Below are 20,641 nucleotides of genomic sequence, written 5' to 3'. Positions count from 1 at the left end.
CAATAAGTATTGCAAGTGTGAGCCACACCAAGCATCTTCCAAATATACGCGGCCTGTGCAACTCACTGAAATGTGGCGATTATACCTATATTATTTTTCTTTTTAATTCGTCCCATGATATGGAACAGGCTAAGATTATACCTAGATTATACACAGTTGATAGTATATTTTATAAATAAAGTAATGCGTTTAGATCCTCTCTAATGCAGTAAGTAAAGTATTTTAATGACATAATAATTGATTATGGAAGTTTTGTTAGATTCAGTTCAAACATTGTTCACAAAAACATTAGCACACCAATGAGTCTATGCTTAACAAAGTAAAGAAACAACCAAACCTGTAATTTTTTTAGGATCCTAAAGATAAATAATTTACAATATATGTTTGGCGGCTAGGGTGTGCTGCTGTCAAAGGATATTTTCGGGGATCAGAGCTTTGTACCTCACTAGCCATAAGTCCGCCACATCTCTAACTTCCCCCCTCAGACCGGAGGTCGATTCAAGTGCTTCAGTGCTTCTTCAGGAACGCCGTATTGCCCCTAGTCCCTGAGAGTCAAAAATAGCTGTGTACGGCATGGGTTGTACTCCTGTCCTTGGTGAGTTGAGATGTGGAGGTGGCGACTGGCGTGAGACGAGAAGGCGGCCTCGACAGCGTGGTGTGGCAGTGGACCTCAGGGTGCTGTGTCGCTGTTCCAGGTTCAGGCAGCTTGGGCAGTTGGTCATGGAACTGTAAATGCTCCAAAGTCCTGATGTGGAGTGGTAGGCGCGTCCAGGCAGCATTGTGAGCGACTGGCAGATGGACGTGCTGATGCTCCAACTGAAGTCTGACGATGAGGACCAGTTGATACGGGATGATGTTGATGTTGACGGCGTGTTGGAAGATACAGAAGGTGTGCTGGAGGAGGCGGCGAGAGTGTGCAGCCGCCAATTGATGTTTTCGGGGTAACTAACAGAGCATAGTCCCTCGCTAGCCACAAGTTGGTAGTGTGACTAGGGATCGACGATCCAACGGTGTTATGTTGGAAATTATATTATGCGTCACACTGTGTAAAATTTGACGCTATATAACTATAATGTAAATACTATAATATGCTTCGGAAGGCACGTTAAGACACCAACCAGAAGAAGATCTCTGTCGATTTCAACAACATTCTATAAGCTTTGAATCTAAAAGAGCATAGGAGATTATCAGGAGAGACTGCTGTGCCAGCAGTAATAGATCAATGTAGGGAACATTGTACTTAAACTTATAAATAAATACTATACATGCTTTGTTTGCGTCACCCACTAAACTAAATAATTTATTTTATTATCATTATAAATATTTATAGTTAATGTGATATTTGTTTTAAAGAACCCTCGTATTGATTTATCTCAGAATTGTGTAAGTATAACCCCGCCAAGACCTGATATATACCTAATTGTGCGTAATTAAATAATGTTGTACAGTTGAAAGATAGATAAAGTGTGCTCGGTTATTTAGTGCGATATCAGTTTTGGTATAACGTGTAGTTTAGTTTGTAAGATACTACCTACTCTAATAACATTTAAAAAAATAGTATTTGTAACATGGAATCTATATATGAACGTGCTCTGTTAGAAGTGGGACCAAATAGCTTATTTCAAAAGAAGTGGGATATTATTTATAATGTGATTTTTGCCGGGTTGTGGTGCACGTCATATATGAGCATATTCCTTGCATTAGTGATTCCTCCGCACACTTGTAAGCTTCCTGAACAAACAGAAAACATCAGTGACAATTTATGGAGATCAAAGTATATTCCAATGTAAGTTCCCAGACCATAAGTAATAGTATAAGATGTTTCTACATCAATTTATTTGAGAAAAGGGATGGGGAAGTCCAAGAGTCGTATATTGCCGAGCCGAAGATAAATAATTACATATTTTCACCTCTCTCTCTCTTTTTATTTAAGAGCTGCGCTCTTGTCGGTGGGGTAATCGTCATTACTCCATAGATAGGGCGTGTAGAACGGTGGTTGACCCAATCGGTGATGTTCTAGCCAGAGCCCTATCAGAATCCATTTCCTCGGCCTCCAACCAGTACTGATACCGGTGGTGCCCGGCATTAGGGGTGCGCTTTTGAAGTAGCGGCGCCTACTCGCTACGTCACAAGATCGTCATAGAACCTAAGTAGCATTTTATAGGTTAGCCCGTCCCAGTGAGCTACCCACTACGTTCTGCTAATCCTGTCGCTGTTTGGTCGGGGACTGCTTATTTTTAAATTCACAGCTAACCATCATATCTGGTGGCCGTTTCACTATCCGCCACCCGTGGACCCCATAGATGGCCTACAGCTCAGCCTACTACACCTATATTTTCACCTAACTGCAATTAATTTAACGTGGCAATTGAACTAATTACTACCTGTATATGATTACAGGTCAAACGATTTGAACGGTCAAGCTTTATTAAATAGTTGTATGGTTTATGAAAATCCCGAACAAAATAATAAGACTAAAGGTAGGTAATCGAAATGTTAATACTGTAGGTATTAAATAACAAGTTAGACAGTTTCACTGAGTCTATTGTTTGGTTTCAGAATGTGTAGAATTTGTATACGATAAAACCTGGTATGAATCTACTGTTCCATCTGAAAATAATTGGGTTTGCAGTAAGGAATTGTATGTGGTAAATATATTCGCATACAGTATGATTGGTGAGATAATTGGATCTTTATTATTCGGATGGTTTGGTGATACGTACGTAACTATTTAAATAATTATAATTAATTTATAATTTTATAAATAATTTTACTGTTTGGAACATAACTTTGTTTTTCAGATACGGAAGACGATTGACGTACATTATAGCATTAGCACTAATTGTGGTTGGGCGCACAGTATCTATTCTCGCTGCCCAGTCATATGTATTATTTACTTGTGGATGTATCATAGCGTCCTTTCCTTCTTGGTCTGCCGTCCAAAGCGTGTCAGTCATATCTGTAGAAATATCTTCACCAGAGCGAAGAACCACAACGGCCACGTTGCGAGTCGCTGCTATGAGTTTTGGTGTATGTGTCATGTCGCTCTTATATTGGTGGATTAGAGAATGGAAACTGTTTTTTGTTATAACTACTGTTCCATTAATACCGTATTTATTATTTTCATGGTAAGGCGCTATTGTATAATCTTTAAGAGAGTAATAAAGATTCTATACTGTATACTTATAATAAATTGTATTATTTAAACTAATTAACAGGAATACAATCGAATCTCCAAGATGGCTTTGGCAGACAGGAAAATCCGAAGAATGTATTAGAAACTTAAGACAAATAGCAAAAATAAATAAATCAGAATTAGAAACAAATACAGCAGAGGAATTATCAAATACAAATATAGAAAGAAATGATAAAATGCCTGGACCTGTAGCATTATTTTCTAGTAGAACATTAGCAGTTAGTACTATTTTACAACTACTGTTATGGTAAGGGTCTTGGCAAATTTAGTATAAAAAACCATCCACTATGCTTGTAAGTTTGATCTCCGACTCCATGTAATATGATCGAAGATCTTCGATTATGGGGTCTAGTCTTTTTATTTACAGGGTGTTTGTAACTCTAAGCTACAGAGTACTACTAATAAGTGCAGGAGAGAAAACAGATGGAAACCCATTTTTAGAATTCGCTTTGCAAGCAGCTGTTGAAATGCCTGGAAATGTAGTGGGAGCGTGGCTTGCAGATATTCTTGGACGGCGATATTCTGGGATGATTGTGTACGGTATAACAGCCTCAATGTGGACGATGTTATCTTTTCATGACCACTGTAAGTAAGACAAATATATTTAATTATACTAATAATTAAAATATCAGATAAAACTATTTAACTATTTTTCTCTAGATAAAAGTGCTTGGATCGGTAACATATGGATTGGTGCTGTATCAAGGACAATATGTAGAATGTCAACTACTTCTTCGTATTACTTAATCAATCTGTTAAATATGGAACTTTATCCTACTTGCCTCCGTCAGTTGGGCATGTCCATTGGAAACGTCTCTTCTAGTGGAGCTTCGGCTATAGCCCCATACGTGCTTTATATGGTAAGTGTATAATAGATATTTTGTTAACCTGTGACCTCCAGATGCGAACCTTGCCCAGCAGGTTCGTCATAATTATCACTTTAATTAATTAGATATAATGTGATTCAGATTTTAAATTAATTAATAAAGACCTGATTTTGGTGTGATATTCATTTGCATCACAATGTATGTGTCTAACTCATCATTGTTTGTCGTATTAGTATCTATCTACTTACTTTTATAGGCTCTTTTGCAGGGACATCGGGTTGATTCACGTTTACCTGGCTTGGTGTTAGCAGCAGTTTCGGTAATTGGTATACTTTCTTCTTATATTCTTCCTGAAACTTTAAATATGAAGCTGCCAGAAACTGTAAAAGATGCTCAAGAATTTGGTAATAAGAGAGTTAAATATTCTCGAGATTCCTTGAAATATTCTGCTGCGACAGAAGAAATCGAAAATTTAAATTAAATAGGACCTATCAACCTTCTTTGTCCTTCCTCCCAAATGATTATCATACCTTTAGTAGCTAAGCGTGGATATGTAACAGATAGGAAAATTGCTTCTATGCTGTTCTGGGAGCAAATAAAAAACATAGAAAACGTTCAGCTGCTTGTCTTCCCGGGCATGTCGTAAAAACCGACAAAGGGATTGTGTCCTCTAATATGATGGACTAATGTTATGGGCGATAGGCTGATCCCTTATCACCATAAGGTTCATCATATCCAGCTTACGACATCGTATCAACAGTGGCTGCAAGTCGTCTTTGATTACTTGTGGCTCTGCCCACCCCATTAGGGATTACGGGCGTGAGTTTATGTATGTATGTATGTAGGAAAATTTACGCAAGGATTGTGATGACTGTCGGGATTTTTTCCCCATTTCGTTCGTAATGCATCCGACCTGTGCGGGAAGAACCATTTTAGCAGCGCGTTCTCATTTCGATAAAACTTTTGAAATATTAGTTTAAATTACGTAGTGTACAAGGTTTATCTACATTAGATATCAGAATGGTTGTAAATATCTATTAATTACTACTAATTAAGAATTGGAAATTGTATTGTATTGTATTTACGGTTCACTATTTTGGCATGAATGGCATATACGCAAGTAACATAATAAACATCAATGTAAGTATAGGAATTCATGAAAAATACATCTATGCTGTAGTCCACTATACGTTTTATTAGGTAATTTTACAGTTTTTGTTGCGCATGCCGAAATAGCTCGCAGATGGCAGAATTTTTCCAATTTACATAACACATATTTAACTAATTTACAAAATATTTTATTGCTTATTTATAAGTTCTCTAACTATGATGATATTCTATTATATCCATTCAGTATTTATTGCGTTATTAAATGACAAACATCCACACATCCTCACAAACTTTTTCATTCTGACTATTAGTAGGATAGATGCATGTTGGATAAGGGACTTTCCAGGCTACGTTCCTCAAAAACAATATAGATGTCTCTCTAAAGATTTTCCCTCGTTTAACTTTCTAATTTCATGGATATTGGATAACAGACATATGCATATTTTATCTTTGTTTTAGGTATAAATGATGACCCTTTTTATTACACCCAGGCACAATTACATCTTTCACCCATTATATTCTGATCAAAATAAAGAGAAGCAATATAATTAGGTAGCCACATAATTCTATACAAAATGTGATCCAAATATCAAGCAAGCATTATTTTTATATATTTTTTAATTATCACATCAAATCTCGACAGCCCCATCTATATTATTTTTGGGAAACGTAGCCTGGAAAGTCCCTCCTTCTAGGGATAAATGTACTTCATTAGCAACACTGATGCGTTCTCTATGGTCAATGAAATATCTTTGTCTTTCTTTTGGCTTGAGCCAATCCTTTTATTACAGCGGTATTACCTATAGCTATCATCATTCGTGATTTTTTATTCCAACAAAAATCGACCTTATTATTACTTGCCTATGATCGTTATTTGTAGGGTCGTATGCTGATTGACGGAATGCCGTGGAAATACCTAGGTAATACTGACATCACACCATAGACAAAAATAGTGCCGCGTAGGATCCCTACTTGATCTGTGCGACGAAGAAAGCCGAAATACCATGGTTTGTTATCAGTATTCTCACAAACAGAATATAAATAACGAGCACGTAGATTAATAATCATTAAGGTCGATTTTTGTTTTAATCCTAAGTCATGATTGATGAATGATTGCAATATGTAACATCGCTCTAATAGGCGCTTTATGATATGATCAAGAACTGTTTGTCAACTCACTCACTCATTGAACGCAATTTAACGCAAATGGAAGGCGTCTGTCCACAGACTAGTAAGATAGTAGTAAGATAGTTGTCTGATACGTAGGTATCAGACAACCCACTTTCATAGATATTTTTTTAGTGATATAGACGGGAATAGTTGAATTTGGCATTTAATAGTATTTGGTTAGTTTGAGCCAATGAGCAAAGGCAATAAGTTAATTGTGCTAATTTCACTTGGTTAATTAAGTTTATAATGGAACATAACTATTCGTAGAGGAAGTGTTTCATTTTACTTATTTGGATTATTAAAGAAAACAAACTATTTTTATTTTTTCATTTATTCTTGAATTTCATAAATGATTTTTCTTGTATCGCATACAGTCGTGCAACTCAACTTTCAATCCGTCGTACGTATGTCCTTTAAAATATGATGTTGCACCAGTTACTTATATCAAATATTATACGTGAATCAAATAGTCATCACGAATAAAAATAGTCACCAGGTTAATGAGCATAATGGACTCGAAAACACATTACAGCTTCATCAACAATGGAACAACGTGTGCGCATTAAGAAATAAACGTGATGTCAGCGTGTTAATGTCACTGAGCCTGTCTTGGGCATTATAATGAATTAGTTGAGGGAGGGGCACGGGGGACGCGGTTGACATATTCCCCATCGCTTATAGGCCAAAAATTTTTTGTATGAGAGTGAATCAGCCGTGCGCCTGTTTGTCGTATGTTTTATTGTAATTTCTTTCATTCTATGAGGATTGATTTATAAAATCTAGTATTGGTAAAAATAATAACCATTTGTGTTATTGCATTTATAGTTACAGTGAAGTGGTTACGATAAAATGAAAAAAAGATAAAGTAGACGCTTCGTTTTTCTTGTCTAGTTGCTAATCGTAGGGTGTGGTTATGTTGGATTGTCGGGTCCAACGTCTTGATTTTAGCTCCATTAAAATGTCGGGCGATCACAAAACTTTGATAAAAGGCAGTCCATCTCAGTATGTTAAGCTTAACGTGGGTGGTACATTGTTCTACACTACCATTGGTACTCTTACAAAGAGTGATAACATGTTGAGAACTATGTTCAGTGGGCGTATGGAGGTGCTCACAGACTCTGAAGGTAAGTTTTTAGGCCGAACTGAAGACTCATGGATCGGCGTACATTACCGAATCTACGGTATCTAATATGTTGCTTATGATCTTTTCAGGTTGGATATTAATTGACCGCTGTGGAAAGCATTTTGGTACAATTCTGAACTATCTTCGGGATGGAACAGTTGCTTTACCAGACAGCTATCGTGAGATAATGGAACTGTTAGCCGAGGCTAAATATTTCCTCATTGAGGAGTTGACAGAGTCTTGTCAGCAGGCTTTGTCTAAAAAGGAGAGGGAAGCTGAGCCTATATGCAGAGTTCCCTTGATTACTTCACATAAAGAGGAGCAGTTGCTCATCATGTCAACATCGAAGGTATAATTACCATACTTTCCTGTATAGTAGTACTATGCATATTAATTTTTGTTTTTTTTTATCTGCCTAACATAAAATATAATTTCACATGTAAATGATAGGACTTTCTCTTTTCGCAGCCTGTTGTGAAATTACTTATCAACAGACACAACAACAAGTACTCATACACCAGTACTTCGGATGACAATTTGTTGAAGAATATTGAACTGTTTGACAAATTATCACTACGCTTCAGTGGCAGAGTATTGTTTATAAAAGATGTGATTGGCTCTAATGAAATTTGTTGCTGGTCATTCTTTGGACATGGCAAGAAGTGTGCAGAGGTGTGCTGTACATCCATTGTCTATGCTACTGATAAGAAGCATACTAAAGTTGAGTTCCCGGAGGCTAGAATTTATGAAGAAACTTTAGGAATCCTGTTATATGAAAGTAGAAATGGTCCTGATCAGGATCTGATCCAAGCTACATCTTCACGTGGTGCAGTCGGAGGTCTTTCGTGCACCAGTGATGAGGAGGAGGAGCGGTCTGGACTTGCGCGACTCAGGTCGAATAAGCAGAATAATCAATCTTAGCGGTTACAGTCCGGCTTGGCGCGCCTTCGGAACTCCAAACGGACGAATGTCTGATACCAAGCTGGCTTATTCTTGCCACTCTGTTGGCTGCCGTGCTTTGGTCTGTAGACTATACTAGAGCTACCCCCTCTGTGGGTCTTTACTCTTTGAGCTCTCTCAGGATAAAGGATGTTGGAATGGTGATGTGAAGGAAGCATTGTGGCACTAATTCAGATGAAAATTGATATCATGGACAACTTTTACTAATATGTGTCTACATATCGGTTTCGTGTTTAGTGAAATAGAATATTAAACTCAAAAATATAGAAAATAGTATTTCCATAAATGTCAAAATCAGTAGTGCAAAATTAAGGACACATATCTTAGAATACAAACCTAAACTAATAGTTAATGTTTAGAAATTGTTAATGTGCAGTATACGATTCAAACTTGTCAGTACCAAACCTACAGTATTTGTTATTCATGTTATTTCTAAGTGGGTGTGTAAATGAAAAACAATTACTCTTTTCTACCTATATTATCTTCAATTTCTATATAAATCTATATGTCTTGTACTTGTAGCAATTTATAGATGTAAATAAAAAAACCACAATGTTTAGTAGGTGTTGTCTAAGAGTTTAATACACAATGTACAAGCTTTGCAGTACATTAAACATTACACTTGAAATACTTTTAGCTCAAGTAATTGCCAAATCAATGTTGTCTAGTAAGTAGTGAGATCTTGTTCCTGAAGAAACTTAAATGAAGCTCATTGATTTTGTATTATAAATATTATAATGTAAAATTGCCATTGCTCTATATACATTTATAAAGTCAGTCTTGAACTTGTGAAGCAGATACTTTGATACTTAAAATTCTATTAGAAAAGGTATGATCTTTAATATTTTTGTTGCAAGTGATTGTTTTGTTAAGAGGTCTAGTCTGATATTTATTATTTGTTCTGTGTACAATGTAGTATCTACCTTTGAACAATAGTGCAATACAGGTATAGGTAGGTTGAGGCTATTTACTAGTAACTATGAAATATTTGTGATGAATTAATGGAAGTCTCAACATGATGTGATGCCATATAAATTGTTATTCCTGCCCACATGGAGACAGGTGTCACTAGAGCAAGCCACAGTTGTATATATTTATCAATGTATTATAGTAATAAATTCTATCTTTAACTTGTTTAACTCACAAATATATGCTCACTGTCTAGCAGTTATTTTATTTTCCCACAAAAAACAGCATTCAAGACTTTATTTGGTTGAGAAAACTGTACATAAACAACATGTAATGTTCATTATGTCAGTGGTAATGTTAGTGTATTTTGTGTATAAATATAAATTACCAGGCCCAATGACCTGTTGAGTTGTAATACCCTGTTGCCATTACAAAGAAATTCCATTATCCGTATTGTCAAGGTACAATGAAAAATGAGGTATATAAATTAGATTTATTATGTAGAAACAGTTTCTAAATTTTTCTTATAACATCCAAGACTACAAAGTGGAATACCTGTTTTAGAACAACTATACTTTTTTGCATTTTCACATCCAGTAACACCACAAGTGACTGCTGGGGGAGGTTCCACTGGAACTTTTTGTTCCATTGGAAATGGTACACCTACTGGCAGTGACAGTGTTATTTCATTATTATTATTCTTGTAAACAATCATAGGCTCTATCTTTTTTGGAGGTTTGCCTTTCTGAGCATTTTTCAAATTCTTGGATTCCTGTTTTTTAAGCAACCGATCCATAGTTTTCTTTTTATCTTTTTCTCTCTTTTCGTCTGCCATTTGTTTGCGTTTTTGAGACTTAAGTGCTGCTTTTTGTATGGCTTCGGCAGTCATAACTTTTTCTTTGTATCCTGAAGGTAATGCCAGCAGAACCTCACCTCCAGGTAGTGGTTCTTTATCTGTGCCTCTTTCATACATAGCTCTTTGTCTAGCTGTCATCATTTTAGGATCCTTAGGCTTAATTTTCTTAAGTTCTTCATCAACCTGCAAGAATAAAGTAGATGTGAACATAACATTATGTATAATGGTACAATACAGTGTAATACATTGTAATTAAATTATTACTTACTTCTTCAAGCTTCCCAGATTTAATAGCATCTAACCACCTCTCTTCTTCACTTGAAGTTCCACTATCTCGCCCTTTCTTCTTCTTTTTTGATGTGGATGGTTTAGGTGGGGTACTTGATGATGAGCCAGGCATTGATCTTCTTGAATCTGACGACGATTTCATTGTTTGAGCTTTCAGAAGATCCGCAGCGGAGGTTCCTGGCACGTCCTTGCCAGATTTCGTTTTAATTTTATAAGGTTTATCCATCGCGTCTTCGTACGCGACATCAATCGATGTGTCACTGTCGAAATCATCTTCGATTTTCCTTTTCTTGTGCTTTTTATGTTTATGCCTTTTATGCTTCTTTTGAGGCGGGGTGTCTAAAATAATAATAATATAAAAATGTGTGAAAATAGGAAAACTGACAGTAAATAAATATTTAATTCAGGCTTGATATAGTGAAGTGGCGTTACTTACCAATTACAATTTCGTCTTCGGTTGTGCTCTGTTCACGTTGACGGCGAACCATATTGCTCTGGTTTACTTATTGAGATAATTATGCGACTTTATAATATCAAATAGTAAGATATTTTCACGTTTTTAAAAATATTACTCTGGATTGTTGTTTGTTTTTTAACCATGTTTTCAAGTTGTCTACACTGGAAAAATGTCAAACTGACAGCGATATATTTTTTTTTTGTTTTAGTTTTCCCCCAAGGCTAAGGCAAAGGGAAGGCCCATACAGCCATGTCTGACGTATTTTTTTTTCTTGATGATTAATGAAATGATGAAAGGTGATGATGATGAAACCTAAGCCCCTACCCTCGGAGTAGGCTCCTACTCCGAACCCCAAACGAATTAACTCAAAAGTCCGCATAAACTTTTGAGTTATGAAGCGGCTTCCTGGCACGAAGCGAAAATAGGCAGATACACTTTGTTCATTGAATACTCCAATATAATAACACTCGCAAATGTCTTCCGACTAACTTAATGCGATCATTAACCACAAAACACCACTTCGTATTAGTAATTATTTAGATCATTCAACGAAGAAAGCAACTGTCCCGTTCCCGTTTCCCGCCAAAAAGCCTTTTTTTTTTTATTTTTGGTGACTGGGAGATACGCTGCGTCCAAGTTTACATAGATACTCGCATTGAGCTGGCATTTTAACCGACTTAAGAAATGAGGGGGTTCTCGGTTCAATGCGTTTTTAGTAGGTAGGTAGGTTTGGAGTAATCCATGTACAAACATAACACCGATCACTCCAAAACTACCTAACCGATTTGAATTATTATTATTTTTGATTGATATAGCAGCGCATCTAGGGGATCCGCGAAATTATTGTTTGTTAGACGTAATACCGAGTTATGAACAAAATAGGACAACAATTTTATTTTACTCATCACATTAAAATTTGTGGTCCCGTATAACAGTTAATTTTAATGTTTTTAGTAATCATTTGCAATACGAAGTAAAGGCTATTTTATTTTAAAAGTTAGGGAATCCCTGTGTTAAGTCAGTCCTTAAATCTTCTCAGAATTGGACTAGGAGACGTGCACGGGCTTCGAAGATATACCATAATAAAATTATATGAGAGTTTATTGAACAGACGGAACGTCATTAGCAGAACTTTATAGTTCACTTTACATTGGGTAGGTAGGTGTACATTACTGACCAGTACACCATGGAAGTCTATGCTATACACTACCCAGGTCTGGCCTTACCCAGGTATGCAACGCAATGAACTATATGAAGATAAACTGCACACGTGTCGAATTTACTAATCCGTAATAATGGGATGAGCAGAATTATAAGTAATCAAAAACCACTTTTTAACTACTTTTCTAATCTATGTTGTGTCTTTCTTAAATAAGGTTACATAGGTACTTTCTTATAACTTGCATAAATTCTCTCTCTGCAGGATCTTGCAACTGGGGATGCAATTTTGCCTGATCTCTAAAAATAGAATTAACAAAAAAGCTTATTTTTCGCTAATAAGAATAATTGGACCAATTCGAGTAAACAGTAAAGATACCTACGTGTAGGGTTAGCGAGCGAGAAACTACGCAGAGTGGCTCGCAGTCAGTAAGTTGTGTAATGTGGACTCCCGTTAACCCCTTCCCGAGCTAATGGCCAGTTTTATCCGGTAAAATCCAGTTTACTTTCTTGCAGAGGTGCGCTATACGTGCTAGAGATAGGTGCTTCTACCAGCGCGTAAACCAATTTAAATAAGGTGGGTACTGCTTCGTTACTGCTGAACTAGGTAGGTATTTATATTATGAAATTATTATGATATAAATATGATATAAATTAATATGAAAAAGTATACATTTTCAAAGACTAAACTACAGTACCATTTCATTTATAGTGTTGTATTATGGTACCTACAGTCATTAACTGTGGGATAAAAATACAATACTTTCTAACATTATAGTCAAACCGTAGGTAGTAGTACCTAGACGTACCAAAAAAATAAAATTCGATGGAGGTACCGGAAAATCGATGTCGAGTTACCGGAATCAATAGATTTTAGGGCGTTTACACAGATGTTGCGATGGGGCTGACTTGGCAGACTGTACAAGCACGGCCCGCTTGTCCCGTATTTCCTCTTCTGTGTACATTAAGCTTAACCTTCGATGTGGGGATAAAAAAGGTTGCTATGGAGCTTAAGCGATGAGTTTAAGTAAACAAGTAGCTACAGGGAGACTTAGGTCTTCTGGGTCAATAAATCTGGATTAAGTAACTTTGGGTTTAAATCGAGAATAAGTATGTAAGGTCACTCTTACGTACCTATTATAAGCGGCAATGGGTTGCAAGATTTTATTATGCCGTTGAAGGCAACAGGGAACGTCTCCCGGGAACTTTGCAGCCTCTTGACTGCTCTTCCGTCTTTCTTAAGTTATTCACGACGTAACTTGATCCTTTTTAATTATAATTACCATTTTCTGATATTATGAATATTAATATCTGTTAATTGGATTTTGTTTTCAGACAAGACAGCTACGTCAGGTTCGGAACTTGTAAATGATATTGTGTTTTCCATTATCTGGAGTTGTAACATTATTTTTGGGTTGGTCACTTCCAATTGGTATCTCCAGATAAACAAAATTACGTAACAAGTAGTAGTCATTAATACGTGACTCTGGAAATGAAAAGTTTATGCTACAAGCTAACTAAGCTAGCTGTTACCTACGCATATCACTTTTGAAATGAAAATGAAAATGAAAAATGTTTATTTTCTTTTACAATAAAGCCTTAACTACTGGTGGATTGGGGTCTCCATTTAAGCGACATAGCCTGTGTTTGGAGGCCCCGCTCTTCCATTATTACAAACTTTTGGGGATCTATATTAGAATCTAATAGTTGAAAATACCTAATCATTTAAATAACACAGCATCGTGCACGCCGCGCCGCCGTGTCACCCCGGACCGGACCGAACCATTTCAGCACCACACTTACTTTAGGTAGGTATTTGTCCAAATTACATAAGTAGTGTAAAAGACAAACTTTATCTATCGTTAAAAAACAAATGAAATAAAAAAAGAACAAATTGCGCAGCATATGGAATTTCATAGTATCTGCTTACCCCGACGTGAAATAGGCGTATTTCCTTTCTAACCTTTTGTGTACAAAGTGATATGATAGGTAAATGTTCAGGGTAAGTACTTAGTGAAAGGCGACTTAGTGCCAGTTCACTGAGCCCCTGGTCGTCAACACAGCTGGGCCAAATCTGGTAAGCAGGTAATTGAGTGGAAACCGCCAAACAGTAACCTTAACGCATTTATAGGAGCCAGAAATATCTCAGTAAGTACTGCTTCTATTCATGAAATTAATATTTTCATTCATAATAAATAGACCGGGTAGGTAACCAGGTAGGGACCAGGTAATAGGCATTGCCACGGAAATAGTTTTGTAAATCAAAAATGACAATATCTGTCTACCTTGGGAAAAACGGAGCGTAGATAGGTATGTAGGTTTGTTAATTTTTTCAACAAATTGTTTTACCTGCCGGATGTGACCTTCGGAAAATAGAGTCGTACATCCCGGCCGATGCGACCCGAATCCGTGTCACGTATACACACGTCTAAGACACGTTTTGGAGACAAAATTATTGTTTAACGACAAGAACTTGTCTCCCAGGCATAATATCTTTTCCGACAGCCCTTTGGATAATGCTACCGTTTTATCATGGCAATGCGTAGCGGTTTAAATTAGTCCCTCCTCCCCAATTCGAGAGGGTTCTGTTTATGTGACCTATAAACGTTAATGGCGAGCACAAAATATATTCGTATTTTGTAGGAAATAAGCCGCCGCTGGCAGAGCATCAATCTAGCGGGATTTGTTGCGCGGCGCCATCCTGCCTACTTCTCTACCCATTAGGATTCTCTACTTTATGAACTGCATTCTTGTAACTATCACGAAAAATATAACTATACAATCAAAGCTGGAAGTAGGCGAGGACAAGATAAATAAGTATGGCAAAGTAGTTGATAAGTTTGTTAACCACTTCTCGTTAGGCTATTGTGACTTGTAACTCCGTAACTTTTCCTTTTATGACTTCATGTTTGGAATTCTTCTTTATTTGTTGTTTCTTTTTTTGATTCAAAATAGCATCTGGACATGATTAAGATTTTGTAAAGTAACAAATGTTTCAGGAAATTCTTGTTTCCAGGTGAAATTTGGAGCTTAATATAATTGGTGTAGGTGCCTTTTTTGATGTCAGGTTCCTTTTGAACTGTACACGCGTCAGCTTACATCATTTCGTTGTGCACTTAAGGATTAATTGCCTCGTGTCGCGACTTACCTATTGCAAAATGAATTTCCCTAATCACGAAAACGAAATAAACAAGTAGACGTTGCACATCAAACGTGTTGAAATATTATTAGTATCTACTTTAGTATCTTCTTTTTATGATTACTTTTGTGCGTAATAAAATGAAGAATTATTATCGTTGATATTTAATTATTTAAGAACATAAGCTATTTTATTATTTAGGAGGTATTTAATATCGAAGGGCTACAATCATGTTACGTATTAAAGGTTTTAAGTACACTTAGGCACAACGCAACGAATTGACTGAATTTGTGACTTTGAACTGCACATTCTGCATTGTGCAATCTCTGTGTGCTAAAGTCTATTCTTAATAGGATTTTTAGTTTTTATCTACATCATCATCTCCCTAGCATTATCCCGTTTGTCACGGGGTAAGCTTACCTAATCTGAAGATTTGACAGGTCCAGATTTTTACAGAAACGACTGGCCTTCTAACAAGAAGCACGAAGCAAAACCAGTCCAATACAGGTTAGGCGACATCCACATACCTTGACCACATACATAAACTTACTTGTAAGTACTTATGTTTTTATTCGTATGTTTATGTCCTTTGTATATGTCGTTGTGCAATAAAATATTGTTGATTGATTGATAAACGTATTTCACGGGAATGTGGGTTTTTTCTAAGGCTAAGCACGTGATAATCATTTATGCTCCAAACATGGATTAATAAACAAATTCGAAAATCATTGGTTTAGAACGTTAGTGGGATTCGAACCTACGACCTCACAATGAGAGTCAAGCGTACCACGGCTCCGTTTTTACTCACATTCCATATTTTTTCCCAACACATTTGTTACATTACCCGCTGTCCTGTCCAACCCGTTACCGCTATGAGAAGCAGTTGATACGTAAGGAACAGTGGCGTGCGGTATATAATACCCTGAGACATGCAATATCGTGGCTCGTACCATGCCGTGCGTCCGGAGTGAGCCCAACTACTCTAGCCGTAGTACCCCGTACTGGAGCGAACTTCCTTTAATTAACCTGACACTTTGCTGCACTGTGTAATTACGCCGGTGTAACTTACCTATGACCTGTGCGAATTAAATAGTCTCTCAGCATATGCAATCCCCTTTATGCAAGATGTTTATTTAATTTGCACTGGTTATATTTACGTAAGTACACATACTTTGGATAAAGCTCTCTTGCTGTGAACTAACATTTCTTGATGAGCTACTTCAAATTTAAATATATGTTTAGGTACAATGAAGTATTCACTGGTATAGTTTCGATAAGTAAAATAATTCTTGCTTTGCCGAGAGTGCTTTTGTTTTCAGATTAGCACAAGTTACTGAGTTTAAAATGATAATTTCGAAAACTTGAATATGACAGTTTTTTTTAAGTATTATTAAGATGATGGAGCTTTGATAGCTGTGAAGCTATTTTATAAGTAAGTAATTGGATTTATAGTTTAACTGAAGGGTAAGGTCTCGTGCGATCGTCCCAAGGCCAATAGGTTCCGTTCGGGGCCAGATCAGAATGTGTGGGCTTGATTTAATTTCGTCTCCGGCGATTATAAATTCTTAATTGTTGACGTTGATTGATCGAACTTGGATTCAATTAATCAGGTGTTGAGGGGGGGTGGGGTGGGGGGGGGGTTTCAAGTTATATACATTAATGAGTGTGTACTGTAAACAAACGCTCACGCCTCCTTTAGGGGTGCGCTTGACCACAATTTTCCAGAAGTCAACCAACAGCCACACTTAGTAACACCAAATACTTACCAGTCAGAAATATGTCACGAATATCAAAAGTGATAGGAAAGTTTTTTGACAGCTTGTAGCTCTACTTATCCCGGTAGGGATAAGCGTTTATTTTAAGTTTATTAACGAAAATAAAGTTATAAGTAGTGGTATTTCACGATATCATAAACAAAAAGAAAATGTTTTACTAGAATCCATGCCGCAAAAGAAGTCCCGCGGCCATGGCGCTAGTGTAACAGTATCTGCATAGAATAATATGACTTGTCAATTAGTTCCATTAAAATCCGCGGGACTCCCCCTCGTGGCGCGTACTCTGGGTTGACAGATGCAGTGAACTAAAGCTAAAAAAACAGGCGGCACCGGAAGGGTTCCGGAGCGGATATTTTCTTTTTATTGTTTGATATGCAGACTCTATTTCTATAAAGTTGATTATCTGTGACAATTTCTCCCACCCGTGGAGTTTAAAGTTTGAGCGCATTTTACAACGTACGTTGCAACTAAAACTTGTAAGAAACAGAATTAACTTAAGACTTGCAAGTTCCCTGCATGGTTTAACTGTTAAACTCGCACTAAACATCGGGCTAACCGCCTTCTGGCTTACTTGCGCGCATGTAGGTATGACTTTATTCGTATAGCAATCAAACATTTTATCTAGAAAGAAAGATTAATTTAAATCACAGAGATTTCTCTCATTTAAACCCTCTACACTTGAATTCCCTCAGTCACGTGTTTACTTCGCTATGAATTTTTAACCAGTACTCAGCTTTAACATTTTTTAAGGGAACTTCCTCAAGTTTGTAAGATTACCTTTGAGAAAAAAATGTCAAGGAAAATTATGATGGAGCAACAATTTTTGTTTTATGAACTTTAAGTAGAAAAGCTGGTATCTATTTACAGTACCAACGAAGATAACCTTGTGCGGGCGGTACATTTGTTAGTTACTTGTGTCAGTGTCAAAAAGTAGGTACTTAAAAGTGAAAAATGAAGCATCTAATTCAATTTTCCACCGGGTCGGTATTTGTCATCTTGCAGCTCTCTCTTGGTGCCAATTTCCGGACGTTCCACAGTTACTTAATTGTTACTTTGCCATTTATTCAAAACAAAGTTCCAAGCTATTCTTAAAAGGATATTTAGTACTCTGTAATAAACGAGTTACCTATTAAAACTTTAAGAGACTGACTTCAACGCTTCGTCTTTACGTGACCCTAGTTACCTGAGTAAGTAGTTTCGTTAGCGGCCACTCTGTGTATCTCGTATGCATAATGAATCACCTGCGTCGGTGTCGGCTGGCGCCGTGTGTGTATCACACTGTTTGTTCGTCCTCTAGTTAAGTACGTCAACATTTGCCAAATCACTCGGGGAACACCCGCCGTGCGAAGAGCAGCAATTTGCCCTTACACAGGCCTGTATTACTTTCCAAGTCTCTCCATCACCTGCCTAATGGATGCTAAAGAGACTTATAATTTATTCAACTAGTGTTGTATACTCGTATTCGCTTGAAGTAAAAACTTTTTCCGATTGTGCGAAACATGCGTAAGGGTTGGGCGTATTATGTTAATTTGGCGCTCCTTCGTGACGCAGGTAAAACGTAAGGGACGGCTTAGGAATTTGAAAAACAAAGTCCTTGTTTCCATCGCATTTGCATTTTAGCAAAAATTAGTTTTGTGCAGAAATAGCTTAGTTGTGTATTACGCATTTCATTATACATACGTACATAAATATACATACATTACGACTATGTGTAATTAAAGTCGTAATTCAGCTTTATTACGGTGTATGATGTTGTTTAGACAACAATGACCTAAATAGCGCGTAACGTGTTACCCGTCACGTGCCGTTGTGTTAGGATGCAGGACGTGTGACGTGGCACGCGTGCATGTTCACGTCCAACATCACATCTAATAATTTGAATCTGTGGTGGAGGTAATCTAATTGCAAATATTCGGGACGGCTTGCTCCCGCTGTCGCGAGGGGAATCTCGAATTAGCACACTATGGAAACGCTAGCAGTCGTTTAACAGGGAGACGTGCTCGTGGTATGTAGGTACCTAATTATCGATATCTTGTAAACACAATTGAATAAATTAGATACTTTACTTTGTTTTTGTTTACAAATTTAATATGATGGATTATGATCATGAATGCACATTAATGACAACATTTATTCTACTTGTATATAGTTAAAGTAGCATGGAGAATGCTACACATATAGCATGTTAGCATTTAGTAGCATGTTTAACTTAACAAATATATACATAATATATTGTATAAACAACAAACGAAACACGTGTTGTTGGTATTTAATGTATCAGGAAATAGATAGTTATGTACTGGAATATTCCGCCATAAAATAGGGTAGGTGTCCATATTTTCAACAACCACATAATTTTCGGCGGCAATCTGTTGTAATATGCAGTACTGATAATATCTGATCCCAGCATGTATTTGTTACAGATATTAAGCTTAATGTACGATTATTATAGGACTAGTTTATCCGTTGTGCGTTCGTGTTATCTACTGCATATTAAAGTCGTTTATTTGGAGTGTCGCAATATAAAACCAGTATTCACTGAACCACGCAATAGGCACGCGCTCAGTATACTGCGAGAATAAACGTTTAAATTATAAATTCATGTCGAACCAATCCAATACTTTCAGGCGACAGCTATTTTCATGGGTCAATTTTGACAGTTTGTTAGGAGAATTTGATTTTGTCGCGTGAAAAGTGCAGCTTTTTATCGATGGGGAGGAAAAGTTTTGCGTGTTTTTTTGGGACCGAGCTGTGTATGGCATTTTGTGGGTGCCCGCAAATTTGGTTATGATAATACGGACGTGAGTTGGCTCGGCTGAAGCTGACCTTTGTGGGTCGAGGCTCGATTGAGATCACCGAGCGAGTATGTGGCGCACGTAGCCTGGAGAGTGCTAAATAAAATATGTACAAGTCGGTAATCAACGTGCGCGTGGTTGTTACAGGCTTATATCACCCTTCCCTGATGAATGTATAATCTGTTTTATTAGAAATTGACATGTTTCTGTTGTGTGAAAATGAAGTGCGCTTAAACCGCGAAAAAACTTCAGAATACATCTTCACGCAAATTCTTATGAATTATAACTGTACTGCGTATGTCACACGTGGGTGGTTTATTATCTATGTATGGTATGAACAACGTATGTATCGAATACAAAGTACTTTTCCTTGATCACTCGAGATTCTATATCGATCACGGAGCGCCCTTGTTCAATTACGAAAACGAAACATCAGCGGAAATGGAAAGAAAACATTGAGCAACACGGTGGTGCATGTTGTAATGAATGGAATTCAATTAGTCGTATTTGGGATGAAGGGGGGGGGGGGGTGTCGCTGCTAACGAGCTCGTAGATAGAGTGGGGACAATTTACTGCGAGAACTTCTGTAGGCCATGGACGATACACTTCTCTACCTTCAAATTGATTACTATCGCTGAGACAAGGTAAGGGCGGTGGCCATGTTGGTATTACTTTATAAGTAGATCTTTTTTTATTTAATGCCACATATGATTAACGCTTACGCTAGCTCGGTGGCGCAGCGGTAAACGCGCTCGGTCTGCGATTGTTGAAGTTAAGCAACTTTCGCAAAGGCCGGTCATAGGATGGGTGACCACAAAAAAAAGTTTTCATCTCGAGCTCCTCCGTGCTTCGTAAGGCACGTTAAGTCGTCCCGGCTG

The 20,641-nt window shown here is 37.1% G+C and overlaps 3 protein-coding genes and 1 long non-coding RNA gene across 5 annotated transcripts; 2 read left to right on the top strand and 2 right to left on the bottom strand.

Annotated features, from left to right (window-relative positions):
- Positions 1–1,560: 1,560 nt before the first annotated feature.
- On the bottom strand, positions 1,561–4,373 carry LOC126367449 (uncharacterized). The gene is made up of 2 exons (XR_007566491.1): positions 4,272–4,373; positions 1,561–3,779 (listed from the first exon to the last, which is right to left on the bottom strand). It is a non-coding gene; the product is annotated as an uncharacterized LOC126367449 (long non-coding RNA).
- LOC126367439 (solute carrier family 22 member 21) lies at positions 1,569–4,504 on the top strand. Its single transcript, XM_050010949.1, has 8 exons — positions 1,569–1,786; positions 2,401–2,480; positions 2,560–2,719; positions 2,802–3,128; positions 3,219–3,443; positions 3,564–3,781; positions 3,857–4,056; positions 4,292–4,504. The coding sequence occupies exons 1-8, from the start codon at positions 1,569–1,571 to the stop codon at positions 4,502–4,504; spliced, it is 1,641 nt and encodes a 546-aa protein (XP_049866906.1).
- Positions 4,505–6,991: 2,487 nt separating this feature from the next.
- LOC126367444 (BTB/POZ domain-containing adapter for CUL3-mediated RhoA degradation protein 3) lies at positions 6,992–9,550 on the top strand. The gene is made up of 3 exons (XM_050010957.1): positions 6,992–7,427; positions 7,516–7,775; positions 7,895–9,550. Exons 1-3 carry the CDS (start codon positions 7,217–7,219, stop codon positions 8,345–8,347), a joined length of 924 nt encoding a protein of 307 aa, XP_049866914.1. The 5' UTR covers positions 6,992–7,216; the 3' UTR covers positions 8,348–9,550.
- Positions 9,551–9,774: 224 nt separating this feature from the next.
- On the bottom strand, positions 9,775–12,605 carry LOC126367443 (INO80 complex subunit B). Of its 2 annotated transcripts, XM_050010956.1 has the most exons (4): positions 12,438–12,605; positions 10,876–11,057; positions 10,420–10,778; positions 9,775–10,334 (listed from the first exon to the last, which is right to left on the bottom strand). In XM_050010956.1, the coding sequence occupies exons 2-4, from the start codon at positions 10,925–10,927 to the stop codon at positions 9,792–9,794; spliced, it is 954 nt and encodes a 317-aa protein (XP_049866913.1). In that variant the 5' UTR covers positions 10,928–11,057; positions 12,438–12,605; the 3' UTR covers positions 9,775–9,791. The 2 variants fall into 2 exon arrangements, with proteins under 2 accessions (XP_049866913.1, XP_049866912.1); XM_050010955.1 differs by lacking the exon at positions 12,438–12,605 and having other exon boundaries at positions 10,876–11,101.
- Between the last annotated feature and the right edge of the window lie 8,036 nt (positions 12,606–20,641).

The sequence above is a fragment of the Pectinophora gossypiella genome, chromosome 6 (genome assembly GCF_024362695.1).
Source record: "Pectinophora gossypiella chromosome 6, ilPecGoss1.1, whole genome shotgun sequence".
NCBI classification, from domain to species: domain Eukaryota; kingdom Metazoa; phylum Arthropoda; class Insecta; order Lepidoptera; family Gelechiidae; genus Pectinophora; species Pectinophora gossypiella.
Note: the sequence above shows the minus strand (reverse complement) of the source record. Positions and strands in the feature narration are given on the sequence as shown.

Excerpts from the sequence above, each read along its gene's own strand:
- LOC126367439 (XM_050010949.1), top strand. The coding sequence starts at position 1,569 with ATGGAATCTATATATGAACGTGCTCTGTTAGAAGTGGGACCAAATAGC. Across the intron at positions 3,129-3,218 it reads CCGTATTTATTATTTTCATG|GAATACAATCGAATCTCCAA; the intron begins GTAAGGCGCTAT and ends ACTAATTAACAG. Across the intron at positions 3,444-3,563 it reads ATTTTACAACTACTGTTATG|GGTGTTTGTAACTCTAAGCT; the intron begins GTAAGGGTCTTG and ends TTTTATTTACAG.
- LOC126367444 (XM_050010957.1), top strand. The coding sequence starts at position 7,217 with ATGTTGGATTGTCGGGTCCAACGTCTTGATTTTAGCTCCATTAAAATG. Across the intron at positions 7,428-7,515 it reads GGTGCTCACAGACTCTGAAG|GTTGGATATTAATTGACCGC; the intron begins GTAAGTTTTTAG and ends TGATCTTTTCAG. Across the intron at positions 7,776-7,894 it reads TCATCATGTCAACATCGAAG|CCTGTTGTGAAATTACTTAT; the intron begins GTATAATTACCA and ends CTCTTTTCGCAG.
- LOC126367443 (XM_050010956.1), bottom strand. The coding sequence starts at position 10,927 with ATGGTTCGCCGTCAACGTGAACAGAGCACAACCGAAGACGAAATTGTA. Across the intron at positions 10,779-10,875 it reads CGAAGACGAAATTGTAATTG|ACACCCCGCCTCAAAAGAAG; the intron begins GTAAGTAACGCC and ends TTATTATTTTAG. Across the intron at positions 10,335-10,419 it reads AATCTGGGAAGCTTGAAGAA|GTTGATGAAGAACTTAAGAA; the intron begins GTAAGTAATAAT and ends TTATTCTTGCAG.